Source organism: Carassius carassius, chromosome 12 (genome assembly GCF_963082965.1).
Source record: "Carassius carassius chromosome 12, fCarCar2.1, whole genome shotgun sequence".
In the NCBI taxonomy this organism is placed as follows: Eukaryota; Metazoa; Chordata; class Actinopteri; order Cypriniformes; family Cyprinidae; genus Carassius; species Carassius carassius.
This window is the reverse complement of record NC_081766.1, coordinates 1,849,872-1,873,548: the sequence shown is the minus strand read 5'-3', so window position 1 is coordinate 1,873,548 and position 23,677 is coordinate 1,849,872. Positions and strand designations below refer to the sequence as shown.

At 35.1% G+C, this 23,677-nt stretch overlaps 1 protein-coding gene across 2 annotated transcripts in view; it reads left to right on the top strand.

Moving 5' to 3' along the window:
- The first annotated feature begins 1,223 nt into the window (after positions 1 to 1,223).
- Positions 1,224 to 23,677, top strand: part of LOC132154433 (homer protein homolog 3) — a 34,233-nt gene continuing 11,779 nt past the window's right edge. Inside the window, exons 1-6 of one of the 2 annotated variants that reach the window (XM_059562982.1) lie at positions 1,224 to 1,651; positions 2,306 to 2,358; positions 14,415 to 14,571; positions 18,764 to 18,895; positions 19,086 to 19,193; positions 22,904 to 23,037. In XM_059562982.1, coding sequence (XP_059418965.1) covers positions 2,336 to 2,358; positions 14,415 to 14,571; positions 18,764 to 18,895; positions 19,086 to 19,193; positions 22,904 to 23,037 — 554 coding nt within the window. In that variant the 5' untranslated portion in view covers positions 1,224 to 1,651; positions 2,306 to 2,335. The remainder of the gene's footprint in view (positions 1,652 to 2,305; positions 2,359 to 14,414; positions 14,572 to 18,763; positions 18,896 to 19,085; positions 19,194 to 22,903; positions 23,038 to 23,677) is intronic. The other variant, XM_059562983.1, reaches the window with a different exon arrangement.

Genomic DNA, 23,677 nt, shown 5'->3' with positions numbered 1-23,677 from the left:
GATGCAGTTCTTCATTGTCTTTTGAATGATCTATTATGAAGCTTAAATATTGAATATGCATGCCAGTTTCCGCCACAGAATAAAAAAATATATAAATAAAACTGCAACTTTTTATCTCGCAATTCTGCATATTTATTCATTGCATATTTAACCTGCTGTGTCCTAGATTACAGTTCACTTCTGGTTTACTGCTTTACTTTTTCACAAACTGATTTCTGTGGTCTCAATTTAGTTGAAGTGAAAATTAGAAAAGGTTTTGCTCAATGCAAAATTCGTTCAGATATTAGACTTGATGTGTACCAGAATGATGTGTACTAGTTGTACTAGCCTTAATTAATAAAGGAATGTTAAATCCCATAATTACAGTACGTAACATTCATTTGTATTAATTGCAGAAACTCCCTGCTGTAATGTGTCATCCTCTGTAGTGATAGAGCAGGTCTGATGTGGCGTTTTCATCAATCACACATTAAACCTACTGCTTTTTTTCTCAGGTCAGACTTAATTATTGGACGTCGAAAATGAATTTGACTGACACACTCTTAATACATGTTACTTGCTGTTACACCTAATGAAAGGTCTACTCACACACACATATATATATATATATATATATATATATATATATATATATATATATTGTGCATATATTTGGATTCATGCCTGTCCCTTCACTACAAATAACCTTTATCAAGAATTTTTTTTTTTTTAAAATGCTTTGTTTCTATTATCGTAACAGCTTTGTTTCTATTATCGTAATTACCATAGACGGTATAAATTATATAAATATAGTTATAATTATATATATATATATATATACACACACACACACACACACACTTAATAAATATATGCATGTGAAAATGTAAAATCCGCAATATTGAAGTCATGAAAAAGTTAATTGGCCATTGTTAGAAAAAAAATGTGCGTGTGTGTTTCTAACAGTGCCGATATTTTTTAAGCTACTTTTTCATGAATATAACAGTCTGTATTAATTTTTACATGCATGCATTCACATTTTTAACAGTGGCCACATCTTTAAACATATGTGACCAAAATAATATATACATCATAATATGTCCAAAAAACTTGTTTTACTGCATTTTGTAGGCGAGGAAGGTTTGTGGTGTCTCATTAGGGTTACATCAGCACAAATGTCTGCAATGATGAACGGATCTTCTCGCTCTAATCACTAGAGGGCGAGAGGCGCCGCAATGATGCTGCAGTTCCGCTTCTGTCCGCTGGGCGGCGGAACGCGAGTCTCTTAAAATAATACGCGGCAGCGCTCGAGCACAGAGCGGCGGGAGGCGCGGGACATCAAAGCCAAACTGGATACAAAGTAACAATCGCGGCTCGTCATCAAAGTCGCTGCGGGAAGCAATAGAACGCGGAGCGTGCCGGCCAGCGGGCCTTTCCCGCGAGTCCGCGTGCTTGCTGAACTAAAACCAAAGACCAACGCGAGGAAAAGAGGAACTGACGCGCGCTCTCGGTCATCACGTTCAGTTTCTGCGGCTGTTGCATTCTCGTGCTGCCATGCACATATATGCCGCATAGAAAGAGTCCAGACGCGGATTACACCCTACAGGCTGCGAACAGTTGCTCCAGAACAGGAACAAGAGTTTGACATCCTGTGTGTTTACAACGACATGGGGTAAGAGTCGCATTTATAGGAACTTAACTGAGCGAAACTGAAGCCAGATGAACTTACCAGAGCGCTTAGTTACTGCAACTGCGTTAGAGACTTCACATGTTATGAACCGTTTATATATCTCAAAGCAAATATTGACTTATTTAGAACAGTACTACCTTAGAAACAGTGGTGATAGTCATCATATATTTGTGGATTTGACACAGTATAACATGCTATGATACATCTAGACAACGTTCTTTAATTGTGTGAAATATCAATACACATGAAGTTTTTTTCAACTTAAACACAAAAAGTGACCTGCGAGAAAGCTAAAAGGTGATTGAACTGCATGGTGACCAGAAACACACACTTTGCATTTAAACTCGCTTTTAACATTTAAATCTCGATGTAGAAAATCAGACTCATGGACATACTACATTTCTTCGTATTTCTTAATTATTTGTATGTATCTTTATTTAATTAAATAAGAATGCATGCATAAATACATTTAATTAAATAAAAGCAATTCATATTTAAGTGTAATAATCATTTGCATTATTGGAATGAGTCCACTAACTTGACCCAAATATGTCATTAATTTTCTCACTATTTAAATTATATCTGTTTAGGTAGGTTTATGTTTAATTATTTTCTTTTTCTCATTTCTAATGGCAGAAAAAGACCCTCATCTGTCCAGTAAGAACAATGTTTCCGTTGCACAGAGAGAGGTACGTCATGATATAATGTCTTTATCAGATCCTGAGACCCTTGTTCAAGGTGTTATTTTTTTTAATTAATAAACCAATATGATTATTTCATCTATTTTTAAGACAACTGCTAACAATCATTTTACAGAATCTACAGAGAAAATAATGTTTATTATTATTATTTTGCAATGTTGCAAATTAAATATAGTGTCCATTAATTTTAAAAGTGTGTGCTTTTAAAATATATACATGTCATTTTGTGTATGTCTCATTGTTCATCATTAAGTGTGTAAATCAGACAGCTTGCTTTCTGTATATTAAAAATAAAACAATGCATTTTGGGGTTATTATAGTAACTATGACCAAAATAAATAAACCTTTCTGTACTTAAAATAAAAATACACATAGAATAAAATATATTTAAAACTCCTTTAAACTGATTTTAATTTAATTTGACTTGATTTGCTAAAATAACTAAAACTGAAATAAAAACTGTATAGACATAAACAATAATGAAAAAAATAATTATTCAAAATCTAATAAAAACTATAAAAGCATGTCAGTGATACTAAAATAACACTAATGCACTTCAAGCCAAGTCATCTTTAATTTTGTAGAGCATTAAAAAATACAGACTGTTGTAAAGCAGCACATAGAGAAATGCAAGAACATGCAAAAATCACTTTGTAAAATGGACAAAGCACCTGTTTTTAATGGAATGACCCATTTATCCTGCTCTTAGTGGGGCTTATTATTCAGGAATGATGACTGCATAGATAAAGAGAGGTTTCTTCTCGTGCTGTATTAATCTCTTGGAGAAATGACACCGAAGATGAAAAAGGTCATAGGATGTTTCTTATAAAACAGCCAGTATTGTTTTTTTTTCAGTTGCCCTGACGACTGTACAATGTTTTTTCTGCAGTGTCTCAAGTGTCCATCTCGGTGTGCTGGATGCTTTATAGAGGATCATAAAGCTGTCTTGACCTTCACTGGTTAAATCAGTTGTGATGGTCCAGTTAATTAGTTCAGTAAGGTGTGATGTTGTCGGGTCAGAACACGCTTGGCCTAGTTTCTTCTTTCTAGCTGGATTGTCCTTCAAACAATCCCACTTTGATTTAAAGGAACAGTTCACTCAAAAATGAACATTTGCTGAAAATGTGCTCACCCTCAGGCCATCCAAGATTAGGATGAGTTTGTTTCTTCATCAGATTTGGAGAAATGTAGCATTGCATCAGTGCCTCATCAATGGATGCTCTGCAGTAAATGGGTGCCGTCAGAATGAGAGTCCAAACAGGTGAACTATTCCTTTAATTTTCAATATTTAAAATCATATCGCTATGTTTGGTGAGCACAGGGAAAGATTATATTAGTGGTCGACCGATATGTGTTTTTTGACTGCCGATATCTTGGAAAGTTATATTATATAAATATAGTTATATAAATATTTAATACAAATATAATTAAAAAGAAAGTAAACACTGTAATCAACAGGGCACCTCAGTATTCTGGGAAGTTTGTGTGCATTGGGAATCATATTTTTCAAATAAAGCCAGAGTAACACTCATTTTGCATACAGCACATGGAGAAAATGACATGAATATGACAGTGTGCGAATGCATAAAGTGCAGCATAATTTGAAATCATGATTTAATAGTCCAAAGCATTCAATTCACACAGACTGACCGTCACGCAGAGAACACGAGATCATGCTGAATACACACTTCACAAGATCTCACAGCCGGATTCCACTGAGTTTGCAAGGTTTGGGAAATTAAAGGTTCATTAGTCATTCAAAGATTTGTTTAAATTATATAAATCCATATTTGCTTAATTCTGTCGGCAAATGAGAAAGTATTAAATAGGCCTAATATAAAAGCAATTCTTATAATTGTTAAAATTATAAATGATAAACCGTTCTATCGGATTATTAGTTAGACTTCTATCCGTATTAGACAAATATGTTAACAACAACGACGAACAAGAGAGACTGTGTGAGCACTGTGTGTGGTCAGGTGTTGCTGCTTTCAGCACCATCAAAATAAAAGTCCCACCTCGAACACATCGGCCAAGCAGAAAAACGTATCGCCCGATGCGTATATTTGAAAAATGTCAATTATCGGCCGATATATCGGTCGACCACTAGATTATTTAGTGTCTTTCTGTATATCCTACTTATAGAATAAAAATGCAGCATGAGGTTAATTTCTCAGTAACAATTCCTAGTAATTGCCTAATTACATAAACAAATCTGGAAAAAGGCAATTAGAGCTGAAATGCAAATGGAAAGCTTGAGGGTTCAGTGATCTCTAAACACACACACACAGTGTAGAATATAACAGTGAGCATCTAATGGTCTCCTGGCATTGTGTTTAGAGATGGTACAGCAATTACATTTGATTAACATGTATTATTTTCCTAATCAGCTGCATTGCTGCAAGGTTAACATGAAATTACTTGTAGAACCCATGTGAATATCTGTTAAACTCTAATTTATTCTCGTGATACACAGCTGTATTTTCAGCACCATTACTCCAGTCTTCAGTGTCACATGATCTACAGAAATAATTCTATTATGGTGAATATTTTTGTGGAAACTGTGATGCATTTGATTTTTTTCCAGGATTCTTTGATGAATATTAAGGTTAAAAAGAACAGCATTTATTTGAAATCTTTTGCAACTTTAAAAATGTGGTTGCACTTTATTTTACAGTACGTGTGCTTATAGTGTACTTACAGTGTATTTATCTGTTCTGGTAATACAAGGTAACTACATGGGGTAGGGTTAGGTTTAGGGGTAGGTTCAGGGTTAGTACCTAGTTATTACATAGTTATTGTAATTACTATAATAAGTACATAGAATGTACAGGGGGAACAGGACTGTAAAATAAAGTGCTACCAAAAATGTCTTTACTTTTGAGCAATTTAATGCAACCTTGATGAAATAAAAGAATTGCACTCTTTCAAAAAAAGTTTTGAACAGTAGCATAGTGTATTACAGTAATGCTCAAGATTCATTAGCACACATTATTCTACAGGAAACTATAGTTTTATGATAATATGATCAGAAATGTTTCAGCGACACATTTGTCGACATGTTGCAAACTGCATTGATGGATTACAAATGAAGGTCTGAGACGTGTGGGTCGCTCTGCTTGATCTGGTGCTCGGTGCAGTTGGTTTCCTGCTGAAAGTCATTAACGGCGGTCGATCTCTCACTCTAGATAGTTAACAGCCCCTCTGCTCGTTACTGGGTGCCTCATAATCAGCCCAAGGTGAGAAATTGACAGATGAAGGCGCTGCGCTGATCACAGAGACCCGTCGTGTGTGAAGCCTGGTGACTTACCCCATGGCATTCTGGGAATTCAGGCCAGGCTATAAGAAGCGAGGTGGCGTCCGTAAGACCAGGAGGAGAAAGTGATCTCAAATCCTCGAGAGTGTGTGTGTGTGTGTGTGTGTGAGTGATCGAACTAAAATTCATCAGCCTCTGTGTTGAATATTTAGACAAATGCAGTTATTTTTTAGACTGTTATTTTTTTTTGTTCAACCATTGTTGCAGAGAGGATTCACTTTTACACTTTAGAATTCATCAAGACACTTTTATTCAAAATGACTTACAAAAGAGGAACAAAAGCAATTTGTTAGAGCAGCAATATTCATAATATACAGTGGCAGGTTCATTAGATTACTACAAGATAATATGTTTTTAATTAAGATTCAAAACTTGGTTTGTAACTCATAAATCAGTACTTTTTACTTCAAAATGTTACTGTTCAAAAGTTTGGGGTCAGTAGGATCTTTGAAAGGATTTTATATTTTAATTAACCAAGGATGCATTCAGTTGATCAAAAGATTTCTATTTCAAATAGATGCTGTTCTTTTGAGCTTTCTGTTCATCTGTGAATCCTGAAAAATAAAATGTATCAGTTTCCACAAAAATATTGAGCAGCACAACTGTGTTCAACATTGATAACAATCAGAAATGTTTCTTGAGCAGTAAATCATCATATTATTCTGATTTCTGAAGATCATGTGACACTGAAGACTGGAGGAATGATGCTGAAAATACAGCGGAGCATCACAGAAATACATTACATTTTAACAGAGATTCACACAGAAAACATATGTTTTAAATTGTAATAATCTTTCACTTTTTTTACTGTTTATATTGTAATTTAATCAAGTAAATGCAGCCTCGATGAGCAAAAGAGACTTTTTAAAAACATTAAATGATCTTACTGACCCCAGTCTTTTAAATAGTGTATATATTTCATTTCAAAATTAAAACACCAACAATGTTATTTTGGTGAATTGAAATAGTTGAATATAGTTTTTCTTGTGACTGATGGTGATTTCGATATCTAGAGAGCAGGGTGGCCAATATATGTGTTTAATTACAGATCAATAGCAAATGTGTTGAACAAAGAAATATTGTTTCATTTATTCTAATGCATTATTGCTTAAAATGTCCTTAAAAAAGTAGGCTTATCTGAAAAGAGAGAGTGTGCTTGATCTATTGGTAGCTGTTGCTATTGACACAGTAAGTGTGTAAAATAATGCTCATCTCAAAATAGACAAGTAGCCAGATATATTTTCCCCTTCATTTAAAGACATGTGATGTGCAGAGCTCTTTGACAGACGTGTTAAGGTCTTTGCACACCGAGTCTGAAATCTTTGCATGCGTTTTTCAGTTTTTTTGTATTCCCCATCCTTTCCTATTAGAATGCATGCAACAGATGTGAAAACGCAGAAAATCCTAATTTATTTTATGACGGACTAAAGTTTCGGAGGCAGTGTGTAAACATGATTGACACAACGTGAGGTCGTATTTATTTTTCAATGTGCAACAATTTGGACGAAATATCCCCTTCAGTGATGTGCTGTAGGGGAGAATAATGAAAGCTTTCCAAGACTAATATATCTACTTTTACTGTTGTCGCACAAAGCTCAAACGATTCTTTTAGACATTGTTCATGTTACTATTTACATTCTCAGATGAGTCTGTGGGCAAAAACACCAGCCACAATGCTATATCTTATAATGTAACGGACAGAAATGGTCATCTCTGGAAAGAGCAGCATATGAAGAGGATCATCTTTCCACTCTTCCTGCTCAAGATGCATTGCATTAAGATTATTTAATTATATATTTCTGAAATCCAACCCTTCCAGATCCTCTTCCTGATATTATCATATTGTTTAACGCAATGTCATGTGCATGTATCCATCTGCTATATATTACATATTTGTTAATTCAAGGTCGTTGTTTTTTTCTCTGTATTCTTGGATTTTTCTGAATGTGTTTTTAAATTTTTTTTTGTAATGATGTCCATCTTGACCAGGACTCCCTGTTAGAAGAGATATTGTATTTTATATTTATGTATGTGTTATATATACATATATACATATATAAGATTATATATATTAGGGAATTTTTTTGTTGTTGTTGTTTTTTTGTATTGTGGTTCTCCAAAGTATTTTGTCCAGCAAATATTGCAAATTAATTATTTAAAATTTAAACCAAAAAATATGGCTCAATGAGCAATGAATGTGTTTTTCAGCTGATAATGCATGAAAAATATATTGGAAATTGTCATTCTGAAAATAGTTTCAAAAACAAAGAAAGAAAGAAAAAATAAGAGTTGAAGCTTCGTGAACAACCAAATTAAAGATAAAATAAAGAAAACAATGTTACTTCTTAATGTAAATGAGGCATTATCTAATATCTAATTAAATATGCATGCACTTTGCATGCTTTTATGGCACAAAAACCAAACATTTTTTACATAAAACTAAGCTCTAAATTATTGATTTCTTTTTACATTTTCTGTGTTTGGGAGTTCTGGGTTATTAACCCTTTCATGCATGAATTATGATAACCTCAGTCAGGATTTTTTTCCTATGTGTTTTTATTGTTCTTAGGGCATGAAAAACAAGAATTAATTTTTATTTTATTTTTTTTACAAATTTTTCAAAGAGATCTTCAGATGTCCACTTGAGTGGACAGCATGCGGTTGGTTTCAACTGAAGATATACCGTATTAAATACAAGACAATAAGCAAACAGATAAAGTATGTGAATTTAACAAACTAATCAATGCAATTATATCAAATAATGTGAAAACTATAAAATATATACAAAAAATATAAATGCAAAATATTGCAATGGCTTCATACAACTTCATACAAGTTGCACTTCGCGTATCTATGATATCAGAACATGAGGACGTGATTCCATCAGAATTTTCTACAGCCTGTCAAGGTACAACTGTGGAAACCACTCAGATGCTCCCTCCAGTGCACCAGAGTATGGAGATTTACCCTTATTAGCTGATAATTATGATTATGTTCAAGATGGACATGCACATTTCTATCATAGCCCTCCTCTGAGAAAACCTAGCGATACGTTTTTTCAATCTCATCTGAAATGATCAGTGTTGGGGGTAACGCATTACAAGTAACATGCATTACCTAATCAGATTACTTTTTGATCTAACAAGTAATTAACTACAAGTAATGTGCATTACCTAATCAGATTACTTTTTGATCTAACGAGTAAAGAAACGCATTACAAGTAACATGCATTACGTAATCAGATTACTTTTTGATGTTATTAGTAAAAAAACGCATTACAATAACATGCATTATAAAATCAGATTACTTTTTGATCTAACAAGTAAAGTAATGCATTACAAGTGTCATACATTATGTAATCACATGACTTTTTTCGATGTCAATGAAAATTACATTCTAATAATACAAATACATTTATTTACAGTAGAAAAAGTCAATGCATATTACGTTTTTAAGTTTTAAATTTCAAAAACAATATTCACATTATAACTATGAATTGTAGCTGAAATATAGCCATTGCATGCATGACGTCCACTACAGTGGACATGTGATTAATCAGAGTTTCTCTCAATCTAAAATCAAAACTTGGAAAATTTTACTGTGATATGACTCATTAGATATTGCTTTATGCTGCAATATTTTTTTTACCTACAAGAGTCTCCTAGGATAGAAGGAATGGGTGGATATTCTGGAGCAACTTGGCATGTCTGACTGACCCTTGGCCATCTTGGTTTGGAGGGGGAAAAAAAATCGAAACACAAAGGCTTGCCACTTGGTTGCAATTTATAGGATGATGCACCAGGGTCCAATGAAGAGATTTGATGTGCAACTTTGCCATAAAAACCCGTGCAAATTCAAGAAAATGCTTTTTTAATAGCTGTACACTGTAGTGACCACTATGCGTGAAAGGGTTAAATACATTTTTTAATGATTTTTTTTTTCTCTTTTTTTTTTTTTGTGCAACCTAAGGTACAGAGGGGTCTGAAAGCCTTTGAGCTGTTAGACGTCCATAACACACAGTTTGACCGAAGCGCTTCAGATGCCAGATTGAGATTCAATTCAATTCAATTCAATTCAAGTTTATTTGTATAGCGCTTTTTACAATACAAATCGTTACAAAGCAACTTTACAGAAAATTATGTTTCTACAATATTTAGTAGTAGCTAGTAGTTTGTGCACGTTTGACAGGATTTTAGAAAAATAAAAATAATAATAATAATACAAGACGTAGTCAGCTAGATGATGAACTATCAATATTATTAATTAATGTTGTAAATCCCGTGGCAAAACATAGAAACAAAATAGAGACATCATTAGCATAGCTGCTGATCCAACAAAGTAAAATTAGCTTAACCCAAGCTAAAGAATAAAAATGCAGATGCAACTACACTCACAATTTAAGAGATACATTATTCGAATGCTTGGCGAAAGAGATGCGTTTTTAATCTAGATTTAAACAGAGAGAGTGTGTCTGAACCCCGAACATTATCAGGAAGGCTATTCCAGAGTTTGGGAGCCAAATGTGAAAAAGCTCTACCTCCTTTAGTGGACTTTGCTATCCTAGGAACTACCAAAAGTCCAGCGTTTTGTGACCTTAGGGTGCGTGATGGGTTGTAGCGTGGTAGAAGGCTAGTTAGGTACGCAGGAGCTAAACCATTTAGGGCCTTATAGGTAAGTATTGATAATTTGTAACTGATACGGAACTTAATAGGTAGCCAGTGCAGAGACTGTAAAATTGGGGTAATATGATCATATTTTCTTGACCTGGTAAGGACTCTAGCTGCTGCATTTTGGACGACCTGTAGCTTGTTTATTGACGAAGCAGGACAACCACCTAGAAGTCCATTACAATAGTCCAGTCTAGAGGTCATGAAAGCATCAACTAGCTTTTCTGCATCAGAAACAGATAACATGTTTCGTAGCTTGGCAATGTTTCTAAGATGGAAGAATGCAGTTTTTGTAACATTGGAAATATGATTTTCAAAAGACAAATTGCTGTCTAATATAACACCCAGATTTCTGACTGTAGAGGAAGTAACAGTACATCCGTCTAGTTGCAGATTGTAATCTACAAGATTCTGTGTGGTGTTTTTTGGTCCAATAATTAATATCTCTGTCTTATCCGAATTTAATTGGAGAAAATTATTTGTCATCCAATCTTTTACATTTTTAACACACTCTGTTAGCTTAGATAATTGGGAAGTTTCATCTGGTCTCGTTGAAATATATAGCTGAGTATCATCAGCATAACAGTGGAAGCTTATTCCGTATTTTCTAATAATATTACCAAGGGGCAACATGTATATTGAAAATAGAAGGGGACCTAGGACGGATCCTTGTGGCACTCCATATTTTACTGATGATAAATGAGATGACACCCCATTTAAGTAAACAAAATGGTAGCGATCGGACAGGTAGGATCTAAACCATCTTAGAGCCTGCCCTTGTATAGTTTTGTAATCGATCTATGAGTATGTCATGATCTATGGTGTCGAACGCAGCACTAAGATCAAGTAAGACTAGAAATGAGATGCAGCCGTGATCTGACGCAAGAAGCAGGTCATTTGTAATTTTAACAAGTGCAGTTTCTGTGCTACGGTGGGGCCTAAAACCTGACTGAAATTCTTCATACAGATCATTTTTATGCAGGAAGGTGCTCAATTGAGCAGACACAACTTTTTCTAAAATTTTAGACATAAATGGAATATTTGAAATAGGCCTATAATTTGCCAGTTCACTAGGATCTAGTTTTGGTTTCTTAATAAGAGGCTTGATAACCGCCAGCTTGAATGGTTTTGGGACGTGACCTAAAGATAACGACGAGTTAATGATATTGAGAAGCGGTTCTTCGGCTACAGGTAACAGCTCTTTTAGTAATTTAGTGGGTACAGGATCTAATAAACATGTTGTTGGTTTAGATACAGTGATAAGTTTATTTAGCTCTTCCTGTCCTATATTTGTAAAGCACTGCAGTTTATCTTTGGGTGCGATGGATGAAACTGAAGTGTTAGACGCTGTAGAATCTACATTCGCTATTGTATTTCTAATGTTATCTATTTTATCAGTGAAGAAATTCATAAAGTCATTACTATTTAACGTTGGTGGAATATTTGAATCAGGTGGCGTCTGGTAATTTGTTAACTTAGCCACTGTGCTAAATAAAAACCTTGGATTGTTTTGGTTATTTTCAATGAGTTTGTGGATATGCTCTGCCCTAGCAGTTTTTAGAGCCTGTCTATAGCTGGACATACTGTTTTTCCATGCAATTTTAAAAACTTCCAAGTTAGTTTTTCTCCATTTGCGTTCAAGACTACGAGTTACTTTCTTGAGAGAGTGAGTATTACTGTTATACCATGGCACAGTACGTTTTTCTCTAACCTTTTTCAATTTGATGGGGGCAACAGCTTCTAATGTATTAGAGAAAATAGTGCCCATGTTGTCAGAAATTTCGTCTAATTCATGTGTATTTTTGGGTACAAATAGCAGTTGAGATAGATCAGGCAGGTTATTTGCGAATCTGTCTTTGGTGACTGGAACAATAGTTCTGCCCAGACGGTAACGCTGAGACATATAGTTAATATCAGTTATACGCAGCATGCACGATACAAGGAAATGGTCTGTAATATCATCACATTGGGGTACAATATCTATAGCAGTAAGATCGATTCCATGCGATATAATTAGATCTAGTGTATGATTAAAACGATGAGTGGGCCCGGTGACATTTTGCTTGACTCCAAAGGAGTTTATTAGGTCAGTAAACGCAAGTCCTAATGTATCATTTGCATTATCAACGTGAATATTAAAATCTCCCATGATTAGCGCCTTATCAACTGTAACTAGAAGGTCTGAGAGGAAATCTGCAAATTCTTTTAGGAATTCTGTATACGGCCCTGGTGGTCTATACACAGTAGCCAGAGCAAGAGATACATTAGATTTCTTTTGCATGTCTGACAGTGTAACATTAAGCAGAAGTATTTCAAAAGAGTTAAACCTGTATCCTGTTTTCTGGGTAACATTGAGAATATCACTATATATTGTTGCAACACCTCCTCCACGACCAGTCTGACGGGGCTCATGCTTATAACAGTAGTTTGGTGGAGTAGACTCATTTAGACCAAAATAATCATTTGGTTTTAGCCAGGTTTCAGTCAAGCAGAGTACATCAAAACTATTTTCTGTGATCATTTCATTTACAATAACTGCTTTGGGTGTGAGTGATCTAATATTTATGAGCCCAAACTTTAAAAATTGCTTTTGTTCATTTACTTTACATTTTTCTGGTTTAATTACGATAAGATTTTTTCTAGATCCTACATTATATTTTGACCTCACTATTCGGGGAACAGACACAGTCTTAATAGTTTTTACAGCACAAGTACTTTTATCATTTAAGCGGGTGGAACAAAACTCATCATAATAGTTATTAGAGAATTGTCTTACTAGGCACATGGAGCGAAGTGTCCTGGAGATGTTGTCAGAGAGCAGCTCCGCTCCGATTCTGCTGGGGTGTAATCCATCAGCGCGAAACAGCCTAGGACGCTCCCAGAAAAGATTCCAGTTATTAACAAATAGCAGTTTCTGTTCTTTACACCATGACAACAACCATTCATTTAAAGCAAAAAGTCTACTGAACCTTTCGTGTCCTCGTCGATACGTGGGTAGTGGTCCTGACACGACGATCGTCGCCGCGGGCGTCGTGCTGCGAACCGTCTCGATCAGGCTGCTGAAGTCCCTCTTCAGCGTCTCCGTCTGCCGCAGCGTGGTGTCGTTAACCCCGGCGTGAAGCACGACCGCTCTGGAGATCAGTCAGTCAGTCATGAGGAGTTAGATACGGCATCAGTTCATCTCTCTGATCGCTTACAGCTCATTCCACTCTCGTTATCATCATTCAGCAATTACAGCACTCTTTTGACTTTCATAAGCAAAAGGCTTTTAAAATATTTCTTGATAAATGATATCATTATTTAGGTAATTATTGAATAATCAACATATTATCAGAGTAGTTGTTGGTTGCAGGCCTGTTTGTTACCTTTACTGCAAGACGGTGGTCTGTAGTGTTTAAGAATTTAAAAAGTTATCTTTTTTAATCTTTCCGGTTAGAATAATAATAATAAGGTAAGTATTAGTATTTTACGTAATCGTTAAGTTATAATAATAATAATAACAGTAATAATAATGTTTTAGAATAATATTACTAATATCCATAATTATTAATATTATATACATTTGTAAAATGTTATTACATGTAAAAATATGAAATTATATAAAAATATTAGTAATGCTAGTATTATTTAACTTTTTTTTATTATTAAGTATTATGTTTGTATATATGTATGTGTGTGTGTGTGTGTGTGTGTGTAAGCAGTACTATTTCAATTAAATTCCTAATTAAATAATAATATTTTATTAATTTTAATAGTTTTTATTATTATTATTAATTATTTATGTTATATAAAAAATGTAGTATTTCTCTTAAAACTAAAAAGTTTGAAAACATTGTAAAATTTATATTATGTATAATTAAATTATTATTAATTTGATAATAGTAAGTTAATTATTTGTAAAAATAACAGACCTAGAGTAGTGCAGAATCTGAAGTATTTATTTTCTATTTATTCCAGGTGTATCAGCATTTCAGAATCTTGGTGTATTTCCAGGTGTGTGTCTGTCGTGTTGTGGACACACACTCATGTGGTGTGTGTTTGTGTGTGTGTGTGTGTTGCAGGGAACAGCCCATCTTCAGCACTCGAGCTCATGTATTCCAGATCGATCCCGCCACCAAACGCAACTGGATCCCGGCCAGCAAGCATGCGGTCACTGTCTCCTTCTTCTACGACACCAACAGACACGCCTACCGCATCATCAGTGTGGGCGGGACCAAGGTGAGTGCTCCTCCCCTGGTTTACAGCACGTTTGGTCTACTGCACAGGTTAGAAATCTGAGCATTATTTCTGGTGCATCAACCTCAATTCATATGTAAAACCCTCTAAGAAATGCTGTATAGAAGAAACGTTCAAACATCTGCAACAACTGTATATTTAAAGATTAGTGATGTGTTCAGTATAGCGTATTATCATGCTGTTTCTGCAGTATGCAGACTTCCTCTATTCATGAAATACCTAGAGGATCTATGACAAAACGATCAGAATAAAGTATGAGATATCAGATCTTCCTTTTAACCCCGTGACAGATAAACAAAGTATTTTTAACATCAATTAAATTGTGCAATATTGCATAAAAAAGTTATTTTGTAAATAATAAAAGGAATTTAATAATTCTATAACTTGAGATATCATGTGTATACTATAATCGCATAGAGACTCTTCTCATTTTAGGTTTATGATTAATTGATTACTATTACAATTCCGCTCAATTTAGTTCAAAGTTTATTCAGTTCAGTTTGATAGCAGCATCAATGTTGCAACGTGACACAAACCAGTTCAATAATCCAATGCAAAATTCATCATTTATGGAAATAGTGTCAGTGTCAATTAAATCGATAATATTAATTTTAACACTAAGTATTGAGTCAAGAGGGAGGGGAAGTAGAGTTTATTCACTGGGAATGGAAATTCATTGCATAGTGGGAAACCATTCCACTTAATATTCTCTGATTGTTTATTGCATGTTTTGTCAAATGTGTGTCATCATGCTATTCAATGCAGTGCATACTGTGCTCATGTTACACATACTGCATACTAGCAGTGTGCTGCAGGTTTTGCAGAAACCCTCTCGTGGTTATCATCAGTGTAACGTGCCAGGAAATCCAACCGACTGCAGCGGCGTAACGTAATAAACATCTCCATCAGCTACAAGCTTTCAGACGGTGATTGAGTCGATGTGATTAGAGCCAGAACGAAATACTCCCCGCGAGGGGATTTACGCTGAAGTGAAGGTTAATACCTCAACACCTGATATCAGAGCGAACGAGATGCTCATAAAGAAGAGTTGAGTGCTAGAAAACGCATGACTTGCATCCTGTCGGGATAATCAATACTTGTTGATGGAGCGAATCAGAGCTGTCTAAGTGGAAACGGGTGATACCATAGTCTCTTAGAAACAAAACACAGATTGTTCTGGTCAAGCACTGTCCATTTAGACATGCTGAAGTGACCAATGACATTGTTTTTCGCTTTTACGAGCTGTTCAGATTAACATGGAAGCTTGTTACTCAGGATAAAAATTTAAAAAAGGGAATTGCAGCATAGAATTGTGGGATATAAATGATATATTTAGCATTTCTGCGTAGTTTGGTCTTTTCTTCTCTGTATTTTGAGTTTATATAAGAAAAGACCAAATTGTAAATTATAAAATCCCAACTGCGAGAAATACAGACAAATTTGCAATTATATATATATATATATATATATATATATATAATTTAAAAAATTTTTTTTTTTTTTAAATTCCATAGCGGCGGGAAAAACTGATTTGCACACTACTTGTCAAAAGTTTGTTTTTGAGAAGTCTCTTCTGCTCCCCAAGGCAAAATTTATTTGATGAATAATCCAGTAAAAACAGAAATACTATTATAATATTATTACAATTCAAGATATCAGTTTTCTATTTAAATATCTGTTAAAATGTAATTTATTCTTGTGATGCGCAGCTGAATTTTTTGAATCATTACTATAGTCTTTACTGTCACATGATCTTCAGAAATCATTCAAATATGTATTTTTACTGTAAATACATCTCATGCATTGCTATTGACCTTCACCTCTCTGGACTGTTGCCCGTTTGATCTCTTGATTACAATGATATCAGCGTTCGTATTAAACTCCTGAATGGAGCAGACCGTCCTCACCGAAACCAGTAAATCTCAGTTGTTCTCGGCTTCATCTAACACCTTTAAACTGACCCACATTTGGATTCAGGATGACCTCACTATCACGAGTCCAGTGCAGCTCTGATTCCGGCCGTCGCCGTGGTAATCTGCAGTCACATGACTCCTGGTGTCAGAGGAACAGGAGTCATTAGAGAATCAGAGAGAATGAAACGATGAGCTGAGAGACTCGATAAGCTGCTACGACACAGAGCAGAGGATCTGCAGCACCTCTATCACGGGGAATGTCCTCTTTAGTAAAACTGCAATATGATAGAAAAAACCTCTCTCTCTCTCTCTCTCTCTCTCTCTCTCTCTCTCTCTCTCTCTGTCTCTCTCTCACTCTCTCTCTCTCGCTCTCTCTCTATTTATCTCTCTCTCTCTCTCTCTCTCTCTCTCTCTCTCTCTCTCTCTGTCTCTCTCTCTCTCTGTATCTCTCACTCTCTATCTCTCTCTCTCTTCATCTCTCTCTCTCTGTCTCTCTCTCTCTCTCGCTCTCTCTCTCTGTCTCTCTCTTCATCTCTCTCTCGCTCTCTCTCTCTCTGTCTCTCTCTTCATCTCTCTCTCTGTCTCTCTCTTCATCTCTCTCTCTCTCTCTCTCTCTCTCTCTCTCTTCATCTCTCTCTCTCTCGCTCTCTCTCTTTCTCTCTTCATCTCTCTCTCTCTGTGTCTCTCTTCATCTCTCTCTCTCTCTCTCTCTCTCTCTCTCTCTCTCTTCATCTCTCTCTCTCTCGCTCTCTTTCTCTTTCTCTCTTCATCTCTCTCTCTCTGTCTCTCTCTTCATCTCTCTCTCTCTCTCTCTCTCTCTCTCTCTCTCTCTCTCTCTCTTCATCTCTCTCTCTCTCGCTCTCTCTCTCTTTCTCTCTTCATCTCTCTCTCTCTGTGTCTCTCTCTCTTCATCTCTCTTTCTCTCTTCATCTCTCTCTCTCTTCATCTCTCTCTCTCTTTCTCTCTTCATCTCTCTCTCTCTCTGTCTCTCTCTCTCTCTCTCTCTCTCTCTGTCTCTCTCTCTCTCTCTCTCTCTCTCTCTGTCTCTCACTCTCTCTCTCTTTATCTCTATCTCTCGCTCTCTCTATATAATTTTTATTTTTTAGCAATTAAATAATCTTGATCAAAAGTGACATTAAGACATTTATAATGTTACTGTATGTATAAATATATAGATATCAGTTTCCACAAAAATGTTGTGCAGCACAACTTTTTCCAACATTGATAATAATCAGAAATGTTTCTCGAGCAGTAAATCATCATATTATTCTGATTTCTGAAGATCATGTGACACTGAAGACTGGAGGAATGATGCTGGAAATACAGCGGAGCATCACAGAAATACATTACAGTTTACAGAACCATCCAGTATATTTTTTGAAACATCATTTCTAAGCGTCTCTTGGTCATCATGATCGCTTGAGTTGTTGTGATCATCTTTCTGCAGCTTTATTGATTTGTTCTGGTTTTAATAAAAACATGGGCATTATAGATGTTTATGATACATTGATTCAACATGTCATCTGAAGTGTGTATCATCACAGTTATTAGCTTTCATGTTTTACACTCTCTCAGGGGTCATAAGTGTGGCTTCAGTCAGACTGTTAACCTGAACGATTGCGGTTCGGTCGTCAGCGTGTTACTGATCTTCTCTGTACAGCTGCTGAAAACACTTACACCAGCTTGTGTTACACTATTTCATTTAGTAATATTTATGTTTATAACTTGTTTATACACACTTAGTCTTCAAAAACTGTCCCAAAATGCACAATATAATAGCAACGCTATGCATAAACAAGCATAAATTGTGTTTACAGTAATGCACTTTCAATGCTTGTCTACTAGAAGTTAGATCTTGTCATTAAAAATAGATGTTATGTGAGCCGTAATGTTTTTAAATCATCCTGTTGAGGTGGGAATACAGTTTATGTTTTGCTCCGTGTAATCCGTGATTTACAGATAATTGCATCACAAACCTTTCTGGTATTCGTGCATGTATTGTGTAAAAGTTACCAGACTTTTTTTGGCATATTTTACTCGCCCCCAAGTTGTTCAAAACCTGTACGAGGTGAAGATATTTTAAACAATGTTGGTAACCAGACAGAGTTTCTATAGCCTAGTATTTTTATTTTTTTGCATATTATGGAAGTCAATGTCTACCGTCGACTATTTAAATTTTTGTGGTGAACTATCCCTTCTGTATTCTTTTAAATGGGTGCTTCCTCAGAATTTTCTGTGATTAACATCTTCTCTTTTGGTAGGCGATCATCAACAGCACGATCAGCCACAACATGACGTTCACCAAGACGTCTCAGAAATTCGGTCAGTGGGCGGACAGTAGAGCAAACACCGTGTACGGCCTCGGATTCGCCACAGAGCAGCAGCTGCACCAGGTGTGAACGTCTTTAATGGCCTGTTTACAGAGAAACGACACAAAATGCATTGTGTCTGTTCAAATACATGAATGCTTCAAATGAGATTAAGAAGGTGGATGCAAACCAACATAATATAGTTTGCACAGACATGTTTGGAAATACTTGCATCACCCTTTATGTAATACAGAATTATGTGTTTTTGTTGCAGTTTGCCGAGCGTTTTAAAGAGGTGAGGGAAGCTGCACGTCTGGCCAGAGAGAAATCACAGGACAAGATGGAGCTGAACACCACAGCTCTCAGTATCGCCGCGCCTCAGGTGCGACATCATTTATTTTGTATACAATACAATTTTGTTGGCATTTTTGACTCAAGCCTCTGTTAAAATTCAGACTCTGCTAGCATGCAGAACCCACAAGACCCCCCAGGAACTGCTATAGAAAAGGAGCAATTTTTGAGTTAGACAGAAATTTAGTTTTAAAAAAGTGTTCATAACACAGTATAACAGGTTAAAAAAACTTTTTTTATAACAAAAATAACTGAGCGTTTAAATAAAATAAAGCAATACGGAAAAAATATGTAAAGTTAAAAATGTTACACCGATTAAAGCACAAAAGAACTATAAAGACCCATAGGTATCACTTTACAATATGATCTCATTTGTTAACTTAGTTAATGCATTAACATTCACAATGAGCAGTAGCTACATTTGCTACAAGTTATTAATCTTTGTTAAAAAAATAGCTCATTAAATAACACAGTTGCAGCTTTCGATTTAAACAATGTGTTATTAAATATTGGAATACCTAAGATTAATGAATGTTCACATTTTTCATTGGCAGTTTATGTTAACTGATGAAGCCCTAACGTAAAGTGTGAATGAACAATAAAGAATCAAAACACTTTCAAACAATGTCTAGGGCATGTCGTAGTCCAGATTAAAATAAAAAAAAAATTAGAAAATAAATAGCCTATTAAGTCTTAATATTTAAGTATCTGACTCTGTGATGAACATTATAGTGAATACACAAATCTGAATGGCTATTTAAAATTATTTAAATATGGTTTAGAAAGTAGAGCAGCTGCTTTATTTATGGGGTTTTCAGGGTAAGGGCTGCTTTTTCTGCAGTTTAGCGCCATCTGCTGTCAGAGAGTGAATGTGCTTTCATTCAGCGCGTCTCTCATGCGTTCCTCATGTGCTTCTCATGCGTGCTTGTTTACATCAGTGCGCACGCGTCTTTCAAGCAGCATACAGCGGTGTTCTGCTCTTCACCTGACAGATCGTGTGTGTGTGTGTGTGTGTGTGTGTGTGTATGGTAAGTGAAGGGTTACTGTAATCCTAGAGCAGGATGAGCTGGGTCATTCGTCTCACTGGGAAGTGAGAGGAGAACTAGGACAGTGATAAAATTATCCGGAGCCATCCTGTCCGCTCTCTGTCAGCGTCTGTCTTCTAGAATGATGTCGAAATGCTTGTCTTTTCAGGTCAGCAGGCTGTTAAAGGGCCATTTAAGACCCAGACCTCTTGACCTGATGAGAGCCCATTTGTTCTGCTGTTCACACTGAACTTTGCACAATGCACTTCAGTTTTGCTTTTGTCCTCGTCTTTTCTCGCTACACAATCTGAGAGGACTGAATCAGTCTTCAGCAGCAGAATGCATTCCTATTTTAGGGTTAAACATGGTTGCATTCACACACATTTCAGTCATAAACCAGAGTGACACTGAAATCTAGATACAATCAAGATTCACAACTAAATTCTGAGCATAAGTTTGGTTTATTATTTCCTAAAAGAGATTTTAGGCTTGATTTGGTCTCTGTGTCAGAGACTTAGGAATGTCTTTCCTTCAGTTACTCATTAATACGTATTCAGTCTTGCTCCTGTTGTGAGAACAAGACCGTTTGAGAGTAGCAAATACTGTTATCAATCTCAAATACTGACTGTTTTCAAACTGGAGTAGTGCAGTAGATTTCTCTAGGTCAGAGGAAATGAAGCAAAAAAAACAAAAACAATTTTTTTTTGAGGTATTAAAGTTTTTAATGTTCGAATGCCCTGTATTTTTTCTGCTGTCTGAAGTTTTGATAATGTGAGGTTTCACTGAGGGAAAATCGTAAAACTAGCTATGAAATAAAAATTATGTGACTGAAATAAAAGATTGAATCTTTAAAATTTACATTTGTGTAATATGTTTATATAAATATTTATTTTTATATGTAAAATAATATCTAAATATGTATTTAAATATGTTTAAAATATATAATGTATTACATAACTGAAGTTTAAAATATGTAAATATTTAATATAAATAAATATTTTTAAAGCATATAATGCATTATTTGAAGTATTTAACTATGTAGCAGAAGACTCAAGTATTATTTTAACAGCTGCTTAGTGCTATTTTAATATTTTATATTTATAGATGCTTTAATAGATTTATTAATATTTAGATTTTCAGTATTTTTCTATTTTCATTTAATTTTAAAGTTGTAACATTTTTATAAAAAATTCGTCATTTTGCATTATTTTTTAATGTCTTTTTTATTTTATTAATTTTTTATATTACTATTACATTATTTTAGAAAATTAAATGCAACTAAATTAAAATGAGTTCAGTTGCTTTGGCAACTAGCTAAAATAAAATAGGTTTAAGTTTTTTTTTTTTTAAGTGCTTTTTTTAAGTGTTAAACCAATGATATATTTATTTGATATATTTTGAAGTTGTACCGTTCCCCCATATAACATATTATATTAAATTCAATATTATTGTTCTTTAATTGAATGTTTCTTATACCAAAAGATGGGAATGACTGTATATTTTATCATTTTCTCTCAATGCTTTCAATCCGGACACTGTCAGTTCTCTCAGGTGAGTTTGACGTTCACTCGCACACACATAGCATGAGCACTGCGGCACGATTCAGAGTTTTGTGGGAATAGAAGCATCCTCTGTTGATGTAGTAAATGGGGTTTGTGATTTATCACACTCTAACACACACACACACACACACACACACACACACCAAGAGTCCCACGGTGAACCCTGTAGAATCATCTGCCTCTGCAGGAGCAAAATCAGGTCATCTTCACACGTGACACAGACGGGGTTCACCTTCACCAGAAACCAGTCATAGTTCATACCTGAGTGAAATGGCCAAGTCAAAATAAGATGATTGAAAATTGTGTTATGATAATTTCACCTATTTGTAACGATATGATTCTGCTCATTATGGCGCATTTGCTCACTGTTTGCTATAATAAGACTGAGAATGACTTTATTATGCGTTTCAAACTCACCTGCTAAAAACTGGGTCATTTATCAATGGTTCCATTTGTGCTTGAAAATTGATTTTTTATATACGGGTTAGTAATAAATTTTAAAGAAATCATATTTACCCATGCAGCTCTATATATGTATATAGAGAGAAAGAGAGATTTCTGTTTTTATTGTAAATTTATGTTAGTGCTGTGTACACACACACACACACAATAAGTGATTTATATATTTATAACTATTGCTTGATAGATAATTCATATGCATAATGTATTTATAATTTGTAATGTTTGTGTATACACAAGCAATGTACTTCAATTTTTATAAATTACTGACTAAATTCTGGTTGTATCATTTTGTACCCTGTAATCAGACATTAAAATTGTAATATATTACTACAGTAATAAAATAATGAAGAAATATTAGTATCCTGTAACATATCCAGCAACCTGTGACCTATTACTTTCATCATATGCCATCATTTGTTTGCATTGACATAAACAGTAATTCACAGCATCACACAACTGACAGATGGCAGTTTATATATTATTATTTATTTATTATATATTTTTGCTAGAAATGTAGTTCTGTTTTTTTAGTGTGACACTCAGTTGTCAGTTAAATGGATTTATCTTGAAGAGAGTCAGACGGAGGCCGAGCTGTGAGTGTGTCTGGATTCATCTGATAACAGTGTTCTTCTTCTTCTTCTGTGTATGTGTGTTTGTGTGTGTTTGTGTGTGTGTGTGTGCGCGCGCTGTAGGACTTGTGTGACGAGCTGCAGTCTCCTCCAGCGATGTGTGTGAACGGACCGGAGGACAAGCTCTTCCGGAGCCAGAGCGCTGACATTACTCTGTCCTCGGAGAAGGAGCGCATCAAGAAGATGCTCTCAGAGGGGTAAGACTTCAGCGGCGTTCTCGGACTACACGTCCACCTTTGCACATTTTTTGGAAATTATTGGTGAAGAAAGAGTGTAACAGCCATTGTTCACACTATAATAGGCCTTTTCCTGCTTGAAAGACCTCATAAAATGCCCCTAAATTCAGCTTTCCTGAACGCCTACGATTACAGGCCTCTTTACCATGTGAGTCGTTTTTATGCAACAGTTCTGAACACATTAGCAACTGCATAGCAACCAGCTCCAGCACACTTGCATCATGCCACTCAATTTTGCACATGCAAACTAGTGATGCATTGGCATTTCTGCATTTCTGGTTTGGCCTGGTTAGTTTTAGAAGGCTGAAATCATTAAACGAAGCAGTGGCGTTTAATTAGGGCATTAAATAAGCATGAATGAACATCAGAAGGCTTTTAAAGAGACAGTACAACTTACTGAGATGTCAAGTCTCATGCAATAGATCAATCAGTGTTTCTATTAAAAAAAATGTTTCACGTAACATTACATATACCTCATAAAATTCATTTGTTAGTTAACTGGAAAAAAATACTTTAGAGATTAACATTTTGTTGAATGCACTACATGTTCACATTCCTTTTAACTTTATTATTTAGTGTCTATTTAAATAAATTTGTCATG